At 43.2% G+C, this 16,013-nt stretch overlaps 1 protein-coding gene across 1 annotated transcript in view; it reads right to left on the bottom strand.

The window, feature by feature from the left end:
* SEZ6L2 (seizure related 6 homolog like 2) overlaps positions 1–16,013 on the bottom strand; it is a 32,032-nt gene that overhangs the window by 4,800 nt on the left and 11,219 nt on the right. The window contains exons 7-15 of the mRNA XM_029283064.1: positions 15,564–15,735; positions 14,745–14,908; positions 12,782–12,976; positions 9,812–9,950; positions 6,415–6,611; positions 5,398–5,592; positions 3,719–3,910; positions 1,625–1,816; positions 1,473–1,511 (exon numbers count right to left, since the gene is read on the bottom strand). Of these exons, the coding sequence (XP_029138897.1) occupies positions 1,473–1,511; positions 1,625–1,816; positions 3,719–3,910; positions 5,398–5,592; positions 6,415–6,611; positions 9,812–9,950; positions 12,782–12,976; positions 14,745–14,908; positions 15,564–15,735 (1,485 nt within the window). The remainder of the gene's footprint in view (positions 1–1,472; positions 1,512–1,624; positions 1,817–3,718; positions 3,911–5,397; positions 5,593–6,414; positions 6,612–9,811; positions 9,951–12,781; positions 12,977–14,744; positions 14,909–15,563; positions 15,736–16,013) is intronic.

Raw genomic sequence — 16,013 nt, 5'->3', positions numbered from 1 at the left:
AAAATAAAATAAAATAAAATAAAATAAAATAAAATAATAAAATAAAATAAAATAAAATAAAATAAAATAAAATAAAATAAAATAAAATAAAATGCAACTTAACTGGAATCAACCCACAGAGTCTAATGGCACTTCGATGCCCACTAAGCAAAGCAAACATAAATTAGTTTGATATCACTCACTTAGTGTAGTAGATGTAGATGCCTCCAATCAGCAGGATGACAAGAATAACGGGGAGGAAGATTGCCAGGGCAATGTTGCCACCTTCCATCTGGTGGGAAGGATCCGTGGTCTGGGTGACTACAAGAGGAAAGAAAAAAATGGAATGTATGAGATGTATGTATCAAACGCTCCACCCCGAACTTTTTATTTTATTTTATTTTTCAGAATTTATAGCCCACCCCAATCCCAAATGAACCAAAAAACCCCAAAAGTATAACAATAAGTAAATTGAACATTGTCAAAGATCCCAAACAGTTACAAAAAGCAAAGAGAACTTTGAAAGATAGGTGCCCACAGTCAATCAGCTGAGTTTGAAAGGTCATTAAAATAAAACAGACTTAACCTGTTTCTAGAACTGCAGCAAGGTGGAAGCTACATGTATTTTTTGGGAAAGAATATTCCACAGGGTGGAAATTACTACAGAGAGAACCAGACGTCTCACCCACGGTCCTCGAGAGGGGAAGGTTTGCAGCCTTCTCTGAACGAGGGGATGAGATGGGCAGATTACCTTCTAGCAATTGAAATATTTTAGTGATGCACCATTTAGCGCATCAAATGTAATGACCAGCACTTTGAATTGAGCTTGGAAGTCTATTGGCAACCAATGCAGCCACTGTACTATAAATGTAATTCTATATTGGTATGGTTGTGTTGGCAAAAATCTTGCTGCTGCTACAGCTTCTGGATTGTCTCCAAAGACAGTCCCATTTAGAGCACATTGCAGTAGTCCTATCAAATGGACATAAGACATACGTTATTGAGGTCTGGGATAGGGTCTGGCACACTTAATCCCCTTAGCTACAACTTCCACCTGCTGTTTGAGCAGAAGAGAGGAAGGAAGGAAGGAAGGAAGGAAGGAAGGAAGGAAGGAAGGAAGGAAGGAAGGAAGACAGGAAGGAAGGAAGGAAGGAAGGAAGGAAGACAGGAAGGAAGGAAGGAAGGAAGGAAGGAAGAAAGGAAGGAAGGAAGGAAGAAAGGAAGAAAGGAAGGAAGGAAGGAAGGAAGGAAGGAAGGAAGGAAGGAAGGAAGGAAGGAAGGAAGGAAGGAAGATAATGTTTGTCACCCTCCCAGAATCCCTTCCCAAACTTCTTCCCACTCACCTTCCAGTTTCCGGTCATCCAATAACTCCTCATAGGCCACTGGTGGGGAGAAAGAGATCAAGGGACTATTTAANGGAAGGAAGGAAGGAAGGAAGGAAGATAATGTTTGTCACCCTCCCAGAATCCCTTCCCAAACTTCTTCCCACTCACCTTCCAGTTTCCGGTCATCCAATAACTCCTCATAGGCCACTGGTGGGGAGAAAGAGACCAAGGGACTATTTAAAAAAAATGCCAGGCAAACAAAACAGAGGGTCACAAAATAGTGAGTGAAAGCCACATGCGACGAGGAAAGGGACCTGTACCTTTGCAGAGGGGTGGCTGGCTGGTCCATTGGGATGGATGTCCTGGTATACAGGTGATCGTCACTTCCCCTATAAGCTCAAAGCCCTCATAGCAGAAGAAGCGCAGGGATTCCCCTGCTTGGTAGTGATGCTTGTAAAGAGTTTGATACCCATTCTCTGGAACTCCGGGGTTCAGACAAGGCTCATATTTCACTGGAAAAAGGAAATGGGGTAACGAAGACTTTCAGGGAGTGCATTTGGCCCTGAGGCCACAGATTGCCTACCATTCATAGAGGAGACATTATAAGTCAGACCTGGGCATTTTATGGTTCCCAGGCCATGTCTGGCCCTTTGGCTGTCCCTACCTGACCCCCGTGAGGTCAATCAGAAGTTAGAAATAACATGGAAATAAGACATGCATTCCTACCAGTAGCAACTAATCAAAACTATAATTTACTACTTTTTATAAAGCAATAAAATTAATATTGAGCAGAATTAAGTTCAGTCTAATGGATCAGCCATCCACAACAGTCCCAGTTTCTCATGTGGTCCCTGGCTAAAATTAATTGCCCACCCCTGGTGTAAGTAAAGATATCCAGAAGACAATGAGCTTCATTCTAAAGACGTTGAGACTCTAGAAAGAGTGCAGAGAAGAGCAACAAAGATGATTAGGGGACTGGAGGCTAAAATATATAAAGAACGGTTGCTGGAATTGGGTATGTCTAGTTTAATGAAAAGAAGGACTAAGGATGATAGCGGTGTTTCAATATCTAAGGGTCTGCTACAAAGAAGAGGGAGGTCAAGCTATTCTCCAAAGCGCCTGAAGGCAGGACAAGAAGCAACGGATAGAAACTAAGCAAGGAGAGAAGCAACCTAGAACTAAGGAGAAACTTCCTGACAGTTAGAACAATTAACCTGTGGAACAACCTGCCTCCAGAAGCGGTGAATGCTCCAACACTGGAAGTTTTTAAGAAGAGATTGGACAGCCATTTGTCTGAAATGGTATAGGGTTTCCTGCCTGAGCAGGGGGTTGGACTAGAAGACCTCAAAGGTCCCTTTCATCTCTGTTATTCTGTTATTCTATTCATTCACTTTAGAAAATATGTTAAGATAGTCAATAGAAGAATAATGTGGGAATCTTATTTTTCTTTTGAATCCCTCAGTAGGTCATGTACTATCCTGACTTTGTGTCCAAGACTAAGACCAACATAACCTTTTATTGTGAATTAGGATACTCAGCCATCCTTAAGAATATCCATCTCAACATGCAGAAGAACCTCAAGGACCATTTTAACTTGGTCTGATTCTGATAGGATTATGGAAAGATTAATTAGGCATACATGACTTTAGTGTGTAGATATTTCTTTAAGTAGGTATGTGATACAGGAATTTAAAAGTGCATTTGTGCTGTTTAGTATTTTGGCAAGCTTGTTCTACGGTATCAGTGATATATTTCCTGCTTCTGATATCCTTAGAGAAATGGGCATAATTTCTGTTTAAACACATAAAAATATACTGAACTGAGTGAGCCATATATTAATTAGAGGGGATCATACAAAGAAAAGTGGCAAATCCCATACAAATAGTCCTCAACTTATGACTGTATTGGAGCCCACCCATCATGGTGATGATGGTCATAAAACAGACAAGTGAAATAAGCAACCCAATTTTACTACTTTTTTTGTCGTGGTTGTTAAGTGAGCACTGCAGTCATTAAGTGAACCAATGGTTTATAATGGGCGCAGTTTTGCCGAAAACCAGACGTAAAATGCAGTTTTGAGAAAACAATCGTAAAATGCAATCCTGTGACTGCAGGATACTGCATATGGCTGTAAATGCGGCCATGTTGCTGAGCCCCCAATGTTTCATCACGTGACTGTGGGGGAGGGGACTCTCAGAACTTCGACTCCAGGTTGTAAGTTGCCTCAAGACAGCTTCACCGTAACTTTGAATAGTTGTTAAGTGACCAGTCAGAAGTCAAGGACTCCCTATAGGCAGACAGACCAGCTAAGCTCTTGTCAAAATGTACCCTCCTGTACTTTGCTGCTTTAAAGACCCTCACAGTTCTAGCTCCCTCCCTTCCATGTGCCTTTTCCTTCCATCTCTTTTACTTACGGACACACTTGGGGACCCGGTCGCTCCATTTAGGGGTGCCCGTATCCCGGTTGTAGCAGGTGAGCGTGTTGCTCCCTTCCACTACGTAGCCTTCATGGCAGAAGTACTGGACATGAGAGCCAATGGAGAAATGTCGGTCTGAGACGCTCCGTTTACCATTGCTAATCTCTCCAGGATCAGCACAATTTATAACTTGGGGAAAGAGAAGGTGTAGTTAAAGTATGAGCAGAGGCCTCTGTATTTCCCTCTGGTTCTCAATACAGGAATCATATCTGGCTATGTGGGCATTCGAGAGTGTCATTCTACTCCAGGAATATTTCAACTTTCCTTCTAAAATGACACAAAGACTCTAGAACTGCAAATGATAGACCAAAAGCTCTCCTTTTAGAAAGTCTAAAACAGTGCATCAGAGTGGTCCACGCTAATGTTTATTTACTTATTTTAATTATATATAAATTTATATACCCACCCAACTTGCATATAGGTGACTCTGGATAGCTTACGAAATTTAAAAAACCCATTTTATAACAAAACCCATTAAAAGAAAACCCTTCATCCCAGCCCTCATATGGCAGGCAATTCAGGACATATTATGTCCAAAATGTTCTTCGTCCAACAGAATTTAGTCTATTCCCCACCCCCTCACATAATATGCTCTACACAGCTGGCAACCACAAAAAATGAGAACCATGTGGATTCGTGAAAGACATTTTTAATGCTAGTTGGTTTAATGCTACCATGTTTCTCCAAAAATAAGACCTATCCCGAAAATAAACCCTAGCTTGATTTTTATGTGTGCACCTAATATAAGCCCTACCCCCCAAATAAACCCTAGTTAAGAGCCTGTGCGGCTGGCCCCCCGCCCATTCCATCTGGTTGTTTGTGATGAGGCAAGGCAAGTGGGGGACGGGACGGAGCTGCCCCATGCGCCCCTCACCTACTTACCTTAGGGCCCCCGCAGCCAGGCCTCCCACCTGCCCCAACACCTGCCTCACCTTGTGGTGGCGGCACCAACAGCTGAGTCTATCAGGAGCCCACGTGGCTGCCACCAGCCCAGTTCTTTAGCCGCTCATCACTGCTTGCACGCGTCGCCCCCACCTCCATTTTGGCAGCACAGGCCTTCAGGAAAGGCCTCTGCAGCCGAGTACAGAGGTGAAGCAGCCCGTTCTGGGCTGCAGAGGCCTCTCCTGAAGACCCCTGCCAGGGAAACGGAGACCGGGGGCAACGCGCATGAGTGGCGGTGAGCAGCTGCAGAAGAAGTGGGCTGGCAGTGACCACGCAGGCTCCTGCTGGAGGGGCTGTTGGTGCCGCTGTCATGAGGCGAGACAGTGGAAAAAAATAAGACATCCCCCGAAAATAAGTCCTAATGTCTCTTTTGGAGGCAAAAAAAATATATGACTGGGTCTTATTTTCAGGGAAACACGGGTAGTTAGGGTAACAACATAATCTTGAAAAATGTAAAAGTAAGCTTCCAGTCAAAGTGACAGCAAGGTATAGTCACTCTGAATGTTCTCTTCCCACAGCTCCGACCTCTGAGTTGTGTGCCTCTTCTCACACCCACTAAACTTCTCCCCCTTTTGCACCTGCCTCCCATTGTCTTTCACAGTGCCTTCTTCATGCTTAGATAAGTCCTAATGTGGAGTATCCTTATCACCTATTTTAGCATCAGAAAGACTTACTCTTCTGACAAGTAGGAGGACTGTTGCTCCATGATAGATCCCACTGGCAGGTGAGAATGTCTGATCCCACAATATCATAGCCTGGCTCACATTGGTAGGTTACGACTGTGCCACGGATAACAGCGGTATGAGAAGCTGTGCGCCAACCAAATTCCACCTCTGGCAGCTCAGGACAAGTGTCATTTTGAGGAACCTCTGTGAGGAGAGGAGAGGAGAGAGAGGAGAGAGAGGAGGGGAGGGGAGGGGAGAGGAGAGGAGAGGAGAGGGGAAGGGAGGGGAGGGGAGGAGGGGAGAGGAGAGGAGAGGATGTAAGGACTACCTTCTGCCAGGCACTGTCTTGTCTGATAGAAGAGAATATTTGTATTTCATGGTTGAACTATGGGGCCTTTGATATTCTCTGAGCTTGGGTTTTTTTTCTTGCAGGCATTTCGTTACCAAACTACGTAACATCATCAGTGTACTGTCCTATCTCTCCTCACTAAATTTCACTTCTGTTTTTCCACTTTATGTCAGGAGTTCATCTGTACAAGCAACTCATACAATCATACTGTTAGTAAGGACCAGCAGCCCTGTTCAGAAATCCAAATTAAATGATCCCCAACTAACACCCAGTTGCATGATGACAAGAATACTGCTATGACACTGCCGAAAAAGAACATACTCTGTATTTAAACTTTATACTGCCCTCCAGAACGGCATTGAAGCAAAACTTCTGTCCCTTTTCTTCTTCAATCTACTGCTGCTAAAATTACAACTAGGCAAAAATATCACTTTGGGTTTATTCAGCTGCATTTGTGCTCTTTCCTTTTCCTTCTTCTGTTTCTGATCTGAAATAAATGCATCATACAACATTCCCATCCACTCTCAAACCGAGCAACTTCTGGAAACCTTTTTGAAGACGGTTTAACTTCTTAAACCATCTTCACAAGATGAGTCAGCAGGCATCAATTTACATCAGGTTCTCTCTCTCCCACCCACCCCAGTTTACCCCAAGCATATCATAGCCTTTTCTCATACCCTTATAATGCACCAGGAACCCCTGGCTGAGACCGAAAAGGGGGTCACCAGGGTCTGACTGGAACTGCAGGGTGACTGCTGGGCCTGAAGAGTAAATGCTGAACCGTGAATGGGGACCCAGGTACTGGCCGAGGATCCGCGCGGTTAAGTCCCCTCCGTCGAAAACAGTCAACACATCAGACTTGCGGATGTTGAGGCTAGCAGGGAAATTGGGAAGAAGGAGAAGACAAAGAGAAAGGACTGTTGAAAGAGGAAAAGAAAAGTGAAAGAGTCCACAGCCCATTTCTGTTATTTCATGCATCCAAACTAAAGGGCAAGTGAGTGCAGAGATACACAAATGGATGGGAAGACAAGCATGGTTTTTCTTCAACCAGTAAGCAAAATTGCAACCTCAAAGTGAAAGAAAATATTAATAGAGAGGTCAAGCTGAGTCCACTCTAAGATGATTCTGAATTAGTGCTTTGGATCTAGAGGGATCCCCAGAGGGGGGACAGATGTAAATAATGTTAAAAGGGTAGGTGCAATTGGCTTGTCAAAGCCCCCACTCCCCCGCTTTTATTGCATGCGTGCAATATACTTTAAAAAAGTTATTTCAATTGCCTATTTCATCCTCTATTCTGACACTGTGGTGGAGTGTAATCTGGAGTCCCTGGAGGGACTCCAGACTACATTCCATTACAGTGTCAGAATGGGCTGACACTGTGAGGGAACGTCAGGGCTGACACAGAAGGGAGGGGCTGCCTCCCAGAGGGCAAAAAGGCAGCGCAGCTTAGAATGTCTGGTAGGCAGGAAGAGGGCAAAGACAGACCTTCTCTAGCAGTTCACAAAGTATATCTATAGTTATGTAGAAAGTTGCTTTAGTCTGGAAGATTCTGTCTGTAGGTAAACAACAATGAAGAAACTACTTGGAAGTAATTCGCTGTTTGTTCTTCACACATACATACACATTCACCATCATGGATGCCTGCTATTTTGACCTCACATATACATCTTTCTTTTCAGGCTTCAAGATTCTCTGCTTCAGTTGCTGTATTAACTTTAATGAGTGGATTCCTTAAACCAGAAGCATCTTTTTTTCAGGCATAGTCTTTATTAAGGTTCAGTGCAACTTGTAAGAGCATTTTCACGAACCGTATCTTTGGAAGTGCATTTTCATAATCTCACTTTATTGAAAACCTGGTGGAGAGTGTCCCTCCTAGACTTATTAGATTTCTCATTAACATTAAGTATCAACAGCCATGGTATCTTCTCAATCATCTGGAAGGATTGAGGGTTTGGGTGCTACTTTGCTGTGGTTCTCCTCCAACCTGAACAGAGAATTCTAGTCAGTAGTTATGTGGGAAGTACCATTAAGCCTGTAGTCATCACAGGCTGGGCCAGTGTTACTGGAGAAATCTGAGTGTATGCAGCCATACTGGACTGCATGAGGAGAAACAGGCTCAGACTAAACCTTACTAAGAGGTGCTCTGTGTATGTAAACATCTTGTCTTCTTGGAAACATCAATTCTGCTGGTTGTTCTAGATAGGACTGTGCTCCCTCTCTCCCTTCTATAGAAGAGATCCTTGGAGATCCTCTTGGATTTAAAGCTCTGTTTGAACATCTTCAGTTGATGTACCACTTATGCTCCTACTTGGACAAGGAAACCTTAACCACAGCAACCTCCTGTCACTTGACCAGATTACTATAACAGAGGAAGACAACTCAGAAGCTGCAAGTGGTACCGAAGACAGCAACCCAGACTTCTGATATGGAAAAAGCATACAGCAGACCAAACAAAATTACACTAATGCTAGGGTTACTGAACAATTCAAATATGTGTAACTACAGGTAATCCTTGACTTACAATCATTTGTTTAGTGACCGTTCAAAGCTACAATGGCACTGAAAAAAGGGACTTACAACCAGTATACTCACACACACAGCATCCCGATAGTCACGTGATAAAAATTCAGGTGCTTGACAACTGGCGGGTATTTAGGATGGCTGCAGCATCCTGGGTCACATGATCATCATTCATAACCTTCCCAGCCAGCTTCTGACAAGCAAAGTCAGTGGGGGAAGCCAGACTTGCTTAATAACCATGTGATTCCTTAACTGAGTATTAAGTTGGTTGTTACTTAACAACCATGACAAAAAGGTCGTGAAATTGAGCTGCTTTGCTTAACAATGGAAATGGAAGAACCAGTTTGCTGAAGGCTCCTTTTTCGTGTTAATAAAAAGGGTATGAATCAAAAGGTAGGACTTTTCTGTAGCTGACCCTGTATTGTGGAAACCTTGCACCCACACACATGACCACTATTACCTCAACCTCTGAGACGTCAGGAGGAACTTAAGAGCATTCATTTCAAGCAGGACTTTGGCCTGAAACAAAGATTACAAATGGCCTCCTAGTCCTCTTTCTGTTCTTGTGTTCCTGTACTAATTTACCTCAATTGTCTAGTATACTACCTAGAATGAGTCTGAAGACTGTTGAGGGATAACAAATAAATACATTATATCTAGTGCCTAGCCACACACACATGTGTAAAATGTCCAGGATTTTTAAAAAATATCACTATACCAGGGGTAGGCAACCTTGACTCTTTTATGACTCGTGGACTTCAACTCCCAGAATTCCTGAGCCAGCCATGCTGAGGGGAAAGGGAGAGGTTTCCAAGCTCAGCCATGCTGGCTCAGGAATTCTGGGAGTTGAAGTCCACGAGTCATAAAAGAGCCACGGTTGCCTACCCCTGCACTATACTAATGTTACCATCATTTGTGGAGAACTTTCAAACTATTGAGCGTACATTTCTTGACTTAATGGCTCCCCAGAATGATTCTGCTATTATGTGGCTGCAGACACACATGTGAATTCAGTTTGTTGGTTTGGACAAGCTTTCTTGTGTCTCTAAATTTTTAGAATCATTGAGAGGGAAATGATTCCCCTCCTTCTGTTCCATGTCCTCTATTGTCATTTTAGCCTAACTTGGAAAGCTCTATGCAACAGAAAATAATTAGATCTAGCAGCAGAAATACTAGATTAAAGGTAACTCCCTCTTTCTTGCACTGAAGTTTTAAAATGCTTCACTATCTAGGCTTTCCTAAGGAACTTGCTGTATCATCTGGTTGATGACCTCTAAGTAGGAATCCTATTTGTCACAGGAGATTATCTTCAAAGTACACAGACATCTTTCCATATGTCGATGGCATGAACGATTACAACGATAAATCTAACGATGGATGATGGGTTTTTTTTATTATTATTATTATTATTAAATTCAATTTATATCCCGCCCTTCTCCTTGCGGATTCAGGGCGGTTTCAGGGACCATGAGGACACACTGCTTTGGTTGAGTTGAGAGGCCTCCCTCATGAAAATGGGATGGTATTGATGGTGACAGTAGCAGAAGTACCTACATCTCAATGTCTAGCAGCACCCTCTTCTCCTCCTGCACCCGGATGCCCCATACGCAGTCTTGACCTTTTCCATAAGACTGGGGCCAGTCAGGAGAAAGTACAACACCTGTTGGCTCAGAGAGCTCCCCACCACACAATGCTGGAGAGAAAAGATGCATAATCAGGAGAAGACTATAGCGTGAATGAAGCAGTGCAGCTACTCAACCCATTTAAGCTAGTTTTAAACCAATTTCCTTTGGTACCAATAAAGGAGAATATTTGTATTTCGGGGTTGAAATGAGGGGTCCTTGGTGCTCTTTGAGCTTGGTTGTTTTCTTGCAAATGTTTCACTACCCAGACTAGGTACAGTGGTACCTTGGTACTCAACCGCTTTGAAACTCATCGAATTTGGTACTCAACGCATTATGGCACAGAAATTTTGTCCTGGGACTCATCGTTTGTTTAGTACTCAACGTACAAGCTAGAACTTGTCGGTGTCAGTTGCCTTGTGACAGACTACTTTATTCCTTACAGGAAAAATTTATTTGGTACTCATTGTTTTTGGTATTCATCGCGCCTCCTGGAACCAATTAACGATGAGTATCTAGGTACCACTGTAACATCATCAGAGCTCTGATGGTGTTTCCTAGTTTGGGTAATGAAACGTCTTGCAAGAAAACAATCAAGCTCAGAGAGCACCAAGGACCCCTCATTTTTTTGGGATGGTGAAAAAAGCAATAGGGAAAGACAAATTGAACAGCCCCTTTACCTTACGACCCTCCCAGAAACACACACCATGCTCTGCCCTAGAATTCAAGAGAGATAAAATGTGTCTCCCAGCAAAGACAGTGACGGCCATCTTTCATCATCTCTGCATTGCAATGCTTTCTGATTCTCCTCTTTCCCTCTTTCTGTGATTCCATCAAAATGACCTAATAATCAAATATGAGAAATTGGATTCTAGGTCATGACACCAACTAGCAGTGAAAAATGTTACTGCAGGGGTAAGGAAGAGAATATTGGAGTTACCATGACATTTCTTTTGTACAAAGGCAGACAATATCTTGAAAACTGGATAGTTCCTTCGACTTGCTCCAAGAAGCAGGATTAAAATATTATAGAAATAAAGCTAACCGGCCCTTCCACTTAAGGGAGTAAATAGGATCTCCAGAGAAAACACAAAAGGCAACATGGATAGAATAAGAAATACCAGGGAGTAAATGATATCTTCAATCTACAGCAGAGAAGGGGACTCTCACAGTATTCAATGTTTCATTTTCTTTCACTGGAAGAGAATAACCTGAAAACTGGGACATATGTAAAAAGAAGTCCCTACGAGGGTTGGGGATACAATTCTGCAAGGACTTGCAGAATTATTTTGACAACATAGGAAGAAGAAATCTGTGTAGCAGGTCTGCATAGATAACTCAAAAGATGTCACAACGCAAAGGCCTGAAAACTAAATCCAGTCACTTGGTGCACAAAACAGAAATATGTATCATCCTGACAAAATTCAATGATGAAAGTCAAATGAAAGTCAACTAAGCCAATTTTAAGAGTTAAAACACTACAACATTTATTTGTATTTCCTGCCAAATCCCATATAAATCACTGGGACTCATCCATGTTCATATTTCTAGTTCAGTTAAGACTAGATAAAATGTCAAATATGCTCATGAAGAAAAGAAATGGCAAATAATTTATAATGCATTTCCACAGATGAGTCCCTGGCAACTCAGGCTAACTCTTCTAAACTCCCCATAAGGAAAACAGTATTTAAATGTCTTGAGAATGAAGACAATGGAGAAGGAGTTAATGTTTTCTGAACACAAGGTTCAAAAAGTTGTTTCATTCTCTTATCCCAATCAAATCTGATGTAGTGACTAGAGATTGGGAAGATCCCATTTTCCTTCCATTAGATTGAGGAAGGCCCATGTCCACCCTTGCAACTGGAAGGGGATGCTCTGCTTTCACACCCTCACACTAGCAAGAGTTGAGTTGCTGGGCTGAAGCATAATGGCGCCATATCAAATGAGCATCACATGGGAGGGCCTTTGATGATCATCATCAAAACCCAGCAATGGTTGGCTCCTGTGCCCAACTCCAGAATTCCTGGATTGAAGTGCCCTCATGATGGGTGATAGGGGAACCAGCTGCCTACTAGTGCCAGGTTCTACCTAGTCCAGTTGCCTAACTTCTCAGCTTCCTGAAGAAGAGAACGTGGACTTCTAGAGGCACGTGGCTCATAGCTGGAGGGAAGAAGGACTCGCTACCTGGAGAATCACATCTCCTAGCCCTCTCAGTGTCCACGTGCTCCCCAGCCATTAAAGAAAAGACCTGAACTGGAATTAGCAGAAAGGTACCTTGGAAAGACAAATAGTGTTGTTTCTCGTTCTAGGAATTTTTAGAAATATTTTAGTCCTGCCTGTTCGACCAAGTAGAAGGTGGAACCCAGTTTTCAAAATGTGTAGATGCTGAAAGTCTCCACAGCACATTTAGTCATTCTTGCTGACACCCCTGGGGTTCAGCAATATCTGAAGCATCACAGTTGTCCCATCTCTGCTGTACTGGGAGGGGGGCACGAAAGGGCATTACATTCCTTTCCTCACCAAACTTAGCTGTTGGTTTGTAAGTCATTCTTAATTCTTTCAAAAGGTTGCAGCTGAATCCATAGGAAGGAAACTGAAGGCTCTGGCCATATTATTTTAGATTTTGTGAGATCCACATTCTGTCACAACTCTCCTCTCCTTCCAATCATGTTGGCTTTTGCTTCTGCCCCAATTTGCTCAGCTGTGCAAACGCCTGCCTGAATTCGTAAAACCCAATACATAGCATCTTAATTTGCTCAGGCCTGTTGTGCCCCATCGGCGCATACCATTACTCTTTCAGGCAGCAGGGCAGAAACACAAAAGAGCAATCAAGAAGAAAAGACATTATGCATCAGGCTGCAGAAGAAAATTGAGCGGAGAGTTTGAGATGAAGAATGATTACCTTTGCAGGTGGGCTCGCTTTCATTCCAGCGGGGGTCTCTTGAATCAATGCATTCAATAGCCGAAGGACCCTGCTCAAGCATGTATCCTGCACTGCAAGCAAACTCTACAATGGTCCCTGTACGATACAGAGGGTCTGACGTGCTGAAATTTCCATGGGCCAGGAACGGTTCATAACATCGATCTTCATCAAAAGCTGCCACCAGGGGGAGCAAAAAGGTCAGAAAACTGCCCTTATAAAGGTTATAGCTTCTGATTTCTCTCCCATTGCAGTAAAATATTACAGTAATATCTTCTTGAAGATGGAATCAATCCTACATTTATTGTTAACTTGGTACAACTATTACAAGTTCAACTACAACATTACCACATCTTGGTCAAATCACAAGAAGAATGCAGTCAAGTCAGATCTAAAGTTGTCTAAAGTTTTGTATCCATTCAGCAACCTTCTATGTCTGATCACTTCTTTCCTGCCAACGTTGCTTTCTCAAACTTTATCCTCTTTCTGCCTCCAACATTCATGTGATTGGAAGAGAAACCAGCTCTAGGTATTGACCCACAGGTTCTTCTGATCACAGTAAACCAGTGTTTCTCAATCTAGGCAACCTGAGGATGTGTGGACTTCAACCTCCAGAATTCCCCAGCTAGCTTAGCTGTTAGGAACTGTTAAGGAAGTTCATCAGCCCCAGCCCCAGCCCCAGCCCCAGCCCCAGGGAAGCAGGATATGATCTTTGGACATAATAAGATTAACTCATCACCATCAGAATACCAGAAAGGCACATTCAGATTCAGGTCAAAGTTCATGCCACAAGAACAACTCCACAAACAAAAGGTTCCAGAGGGTATAAAAACCCACTCCCTACATGTGTTCAGTCCCTTTTTACTGCCAGAGCCATCTTTCTGTCTGGCTCTCCTCTCCAATAAACTACAACCTTCTTCCCAATTCCTTCAGTCTACCCTTGTAGGATATGTGCTCAAGTCCTGAATCAATGCTACTTAAATTCATTTCTCCCTCAAGCTACCACCATCCTTTCTCCCTGGTGGCCTCTTTCTTGTCTGGGTTCGTTGCCTCCGACCTTCTGCTGAAGTTCCTGTCTTTCCCATTCTCCACCCTTCCTCTTGTATCCTTCCTTGTGGACTCTTTGCTTCTTCGCTGGAGGCTAAAACATATAAGGAACGGTTGCTGAAATTGGGTATGTCTAGAAGAGAAGGACGAGGGGGGACATGATAGCAGTGTTCCAATATCTCAGGGGCTGCCACAAAGAAGAGGGAGTCAAGCTATTCTCCAAAGCACCTGAAGGTAGGACAAGAAGCAACGGGTGGAAACTAACCAAAGAGAGAAGCAACCTAGAACTAAGGAGAAACTTCCTGACAGTTAGAACAATTAACCAGTGGAACAACCTGCCTCCAGAAGCGGTGAATGCGCCAACACTGGAAGTTTTTAAGAAGAAACTGGACAGCCATTTGTCCGAAATGGTATAGAGTTTCCTGCCTGAGCAGGAGGTTGGACTAGATGACCTCCAAGGTCCCTTCCAACTTTATCATTATTATTATTATTATTATTGTCTCGGTCCCATTTTTTTTTGTCCTAACCACACAGAAAACTTCTCTTTTCTTCACAGAATCTGGAGTGAAACCAATGAGTTCCCAGAACTGTCATGCATTCTGTAGCACCACAACGGTTTTAGCTCGTCAGTGGCATGCGGCCTCATCATGGCACCCTAGTAATTTATCCAACCCCGAATGACAAAGCGGAATTTTGTTTTACAAAATAAGCTTCCAACACTTAGCTCACAACAGTATTGCATATTATCATGCTCGTTCGATTTGATGACATTCCAAAGTTACCAATAGCAACTGTCAGAATCTACTGCCAAGAGAGAAGACAACGTCACTGTTTTCTCGCCTCTACTATTTTTGAGCAAGTAAAATGCAGGGAGGGGTTAATAAGATTACATTCTCACCTTCGTAGCGCAGGCTAAGGATGAGGGGCATAGCGGGTCCCTCGCTGACCAATTCAACAATGAGGGACTGAGCATCACTTAGCAATCCCCGTTCTGGGACATCATCCATGTCAGAATCATAAATGATAGGGGAGAAAGTGCTACTTCCACTGCGGATCATCAGCCTGGGAAAGGGAAAGAATTTGGGTAAACAGATCGCTCCAACTCAGGATACATGACATACTGTGTGTAAACAAATTTAGAGCAAACCTTGAGAAAGGTATGAGTGGACCTAACGGATTCAGATAAGAGTTTTCAGAATACAAGATTTGGGTATTATACTCTCTAACAGTAAAATAGCATTCCTGGAATCCCTGCGGTGTCATAGTCTTGAAAGGCTGGCATCAAACTTGAAAAGCTGTCCAACTTTCTCACTTCAGCCAAATGAAGGCAAAGCCATTGTAATCTCTTGTTCAGGTTTCTCCTTAACAGTTCACTCATCCCTTCTCTAAGGACAGTTCTAAATTCCTTTGGACTTCCCTACTTCAAGTGTTTCATGAGAGTCCATCATATTTTTGTGGGAAAACAAAAATATCTTTCTCCTCCTGTTTCTTCTATGTCCTACAGACTGATTTTGTTCTCATCTCTCCTCCCTGCACTAGGCAAGGTTCTTGACGTTTTCTGAAATGTATCTCAATCCTTCCTGCTGGTCCTCAGCTGATGCCACCCCATCTTCTCTCTTCTCTGCTCCCTTCTCCACTCCCACTTCCATGGCATGCTTGACTGCCTGTCAATTTTCTATCTTCTCACCCCCTCATCCCCATTTTTCCATTTTCTCACTTGTCATTATCCTCATCCAGCGCCACTCTTTCAAAGTGTAGATGGAGCCTCTGGCCTTCAGGTGCTTCCACCAACCAGCGGCAGGTCAGGTTCCGACCACGTGGTCCTCCTGGGGCCTCTGGAGCCACAATGCGTCCACGAGTGGCGTTGTGAACTGTTCCTCCACAGGCAGCTAGGGGGAGGAAGGCTAAATGTTCTTTACAAGTCCCGTTTTCCCCTAGAATTCTTAGAATCCAGAATCCTGCTTATCATTTCATGCATCCTTAGAAAGGTCCTTCAGATCTCATTTTGGCAGGAGAAATAGTAGTTTTACCCAGATAAAACTATGTTTTATCCTGAATCCCTGGCTAAGCCAACCCCTGACACTTCCCAGGCTCCTTATTTCAACATTGCCTTTTGGAGTTCAAAGCCACTTGGCAAAAAAAAAAGACCAAATATCATTAAGGTCCT

This window comes from Protobothrops mucrosquamatus, unplaced genomic scaffold (genome assembly GCF_001527695.2).
Source record: "Protobothrops mucrosquamatus isolate PMUCROS unplaced genomic scaffold, P.Mucros_1.0 scaffold11, whole genome shotgun sequence".
Classification (NCBI taxonomy): domain Eukaryota; kingdom Metazoa; phylum Chordata; class Lepidosauria; order Squamata; family Viperidae; genus Protobothrops; species Protobothrops mucrosquamatus.
Note: the sequence above shows the minus strand (reverse complement) of the source record. Positions and strands in the feature narration are given on the sequence as shown.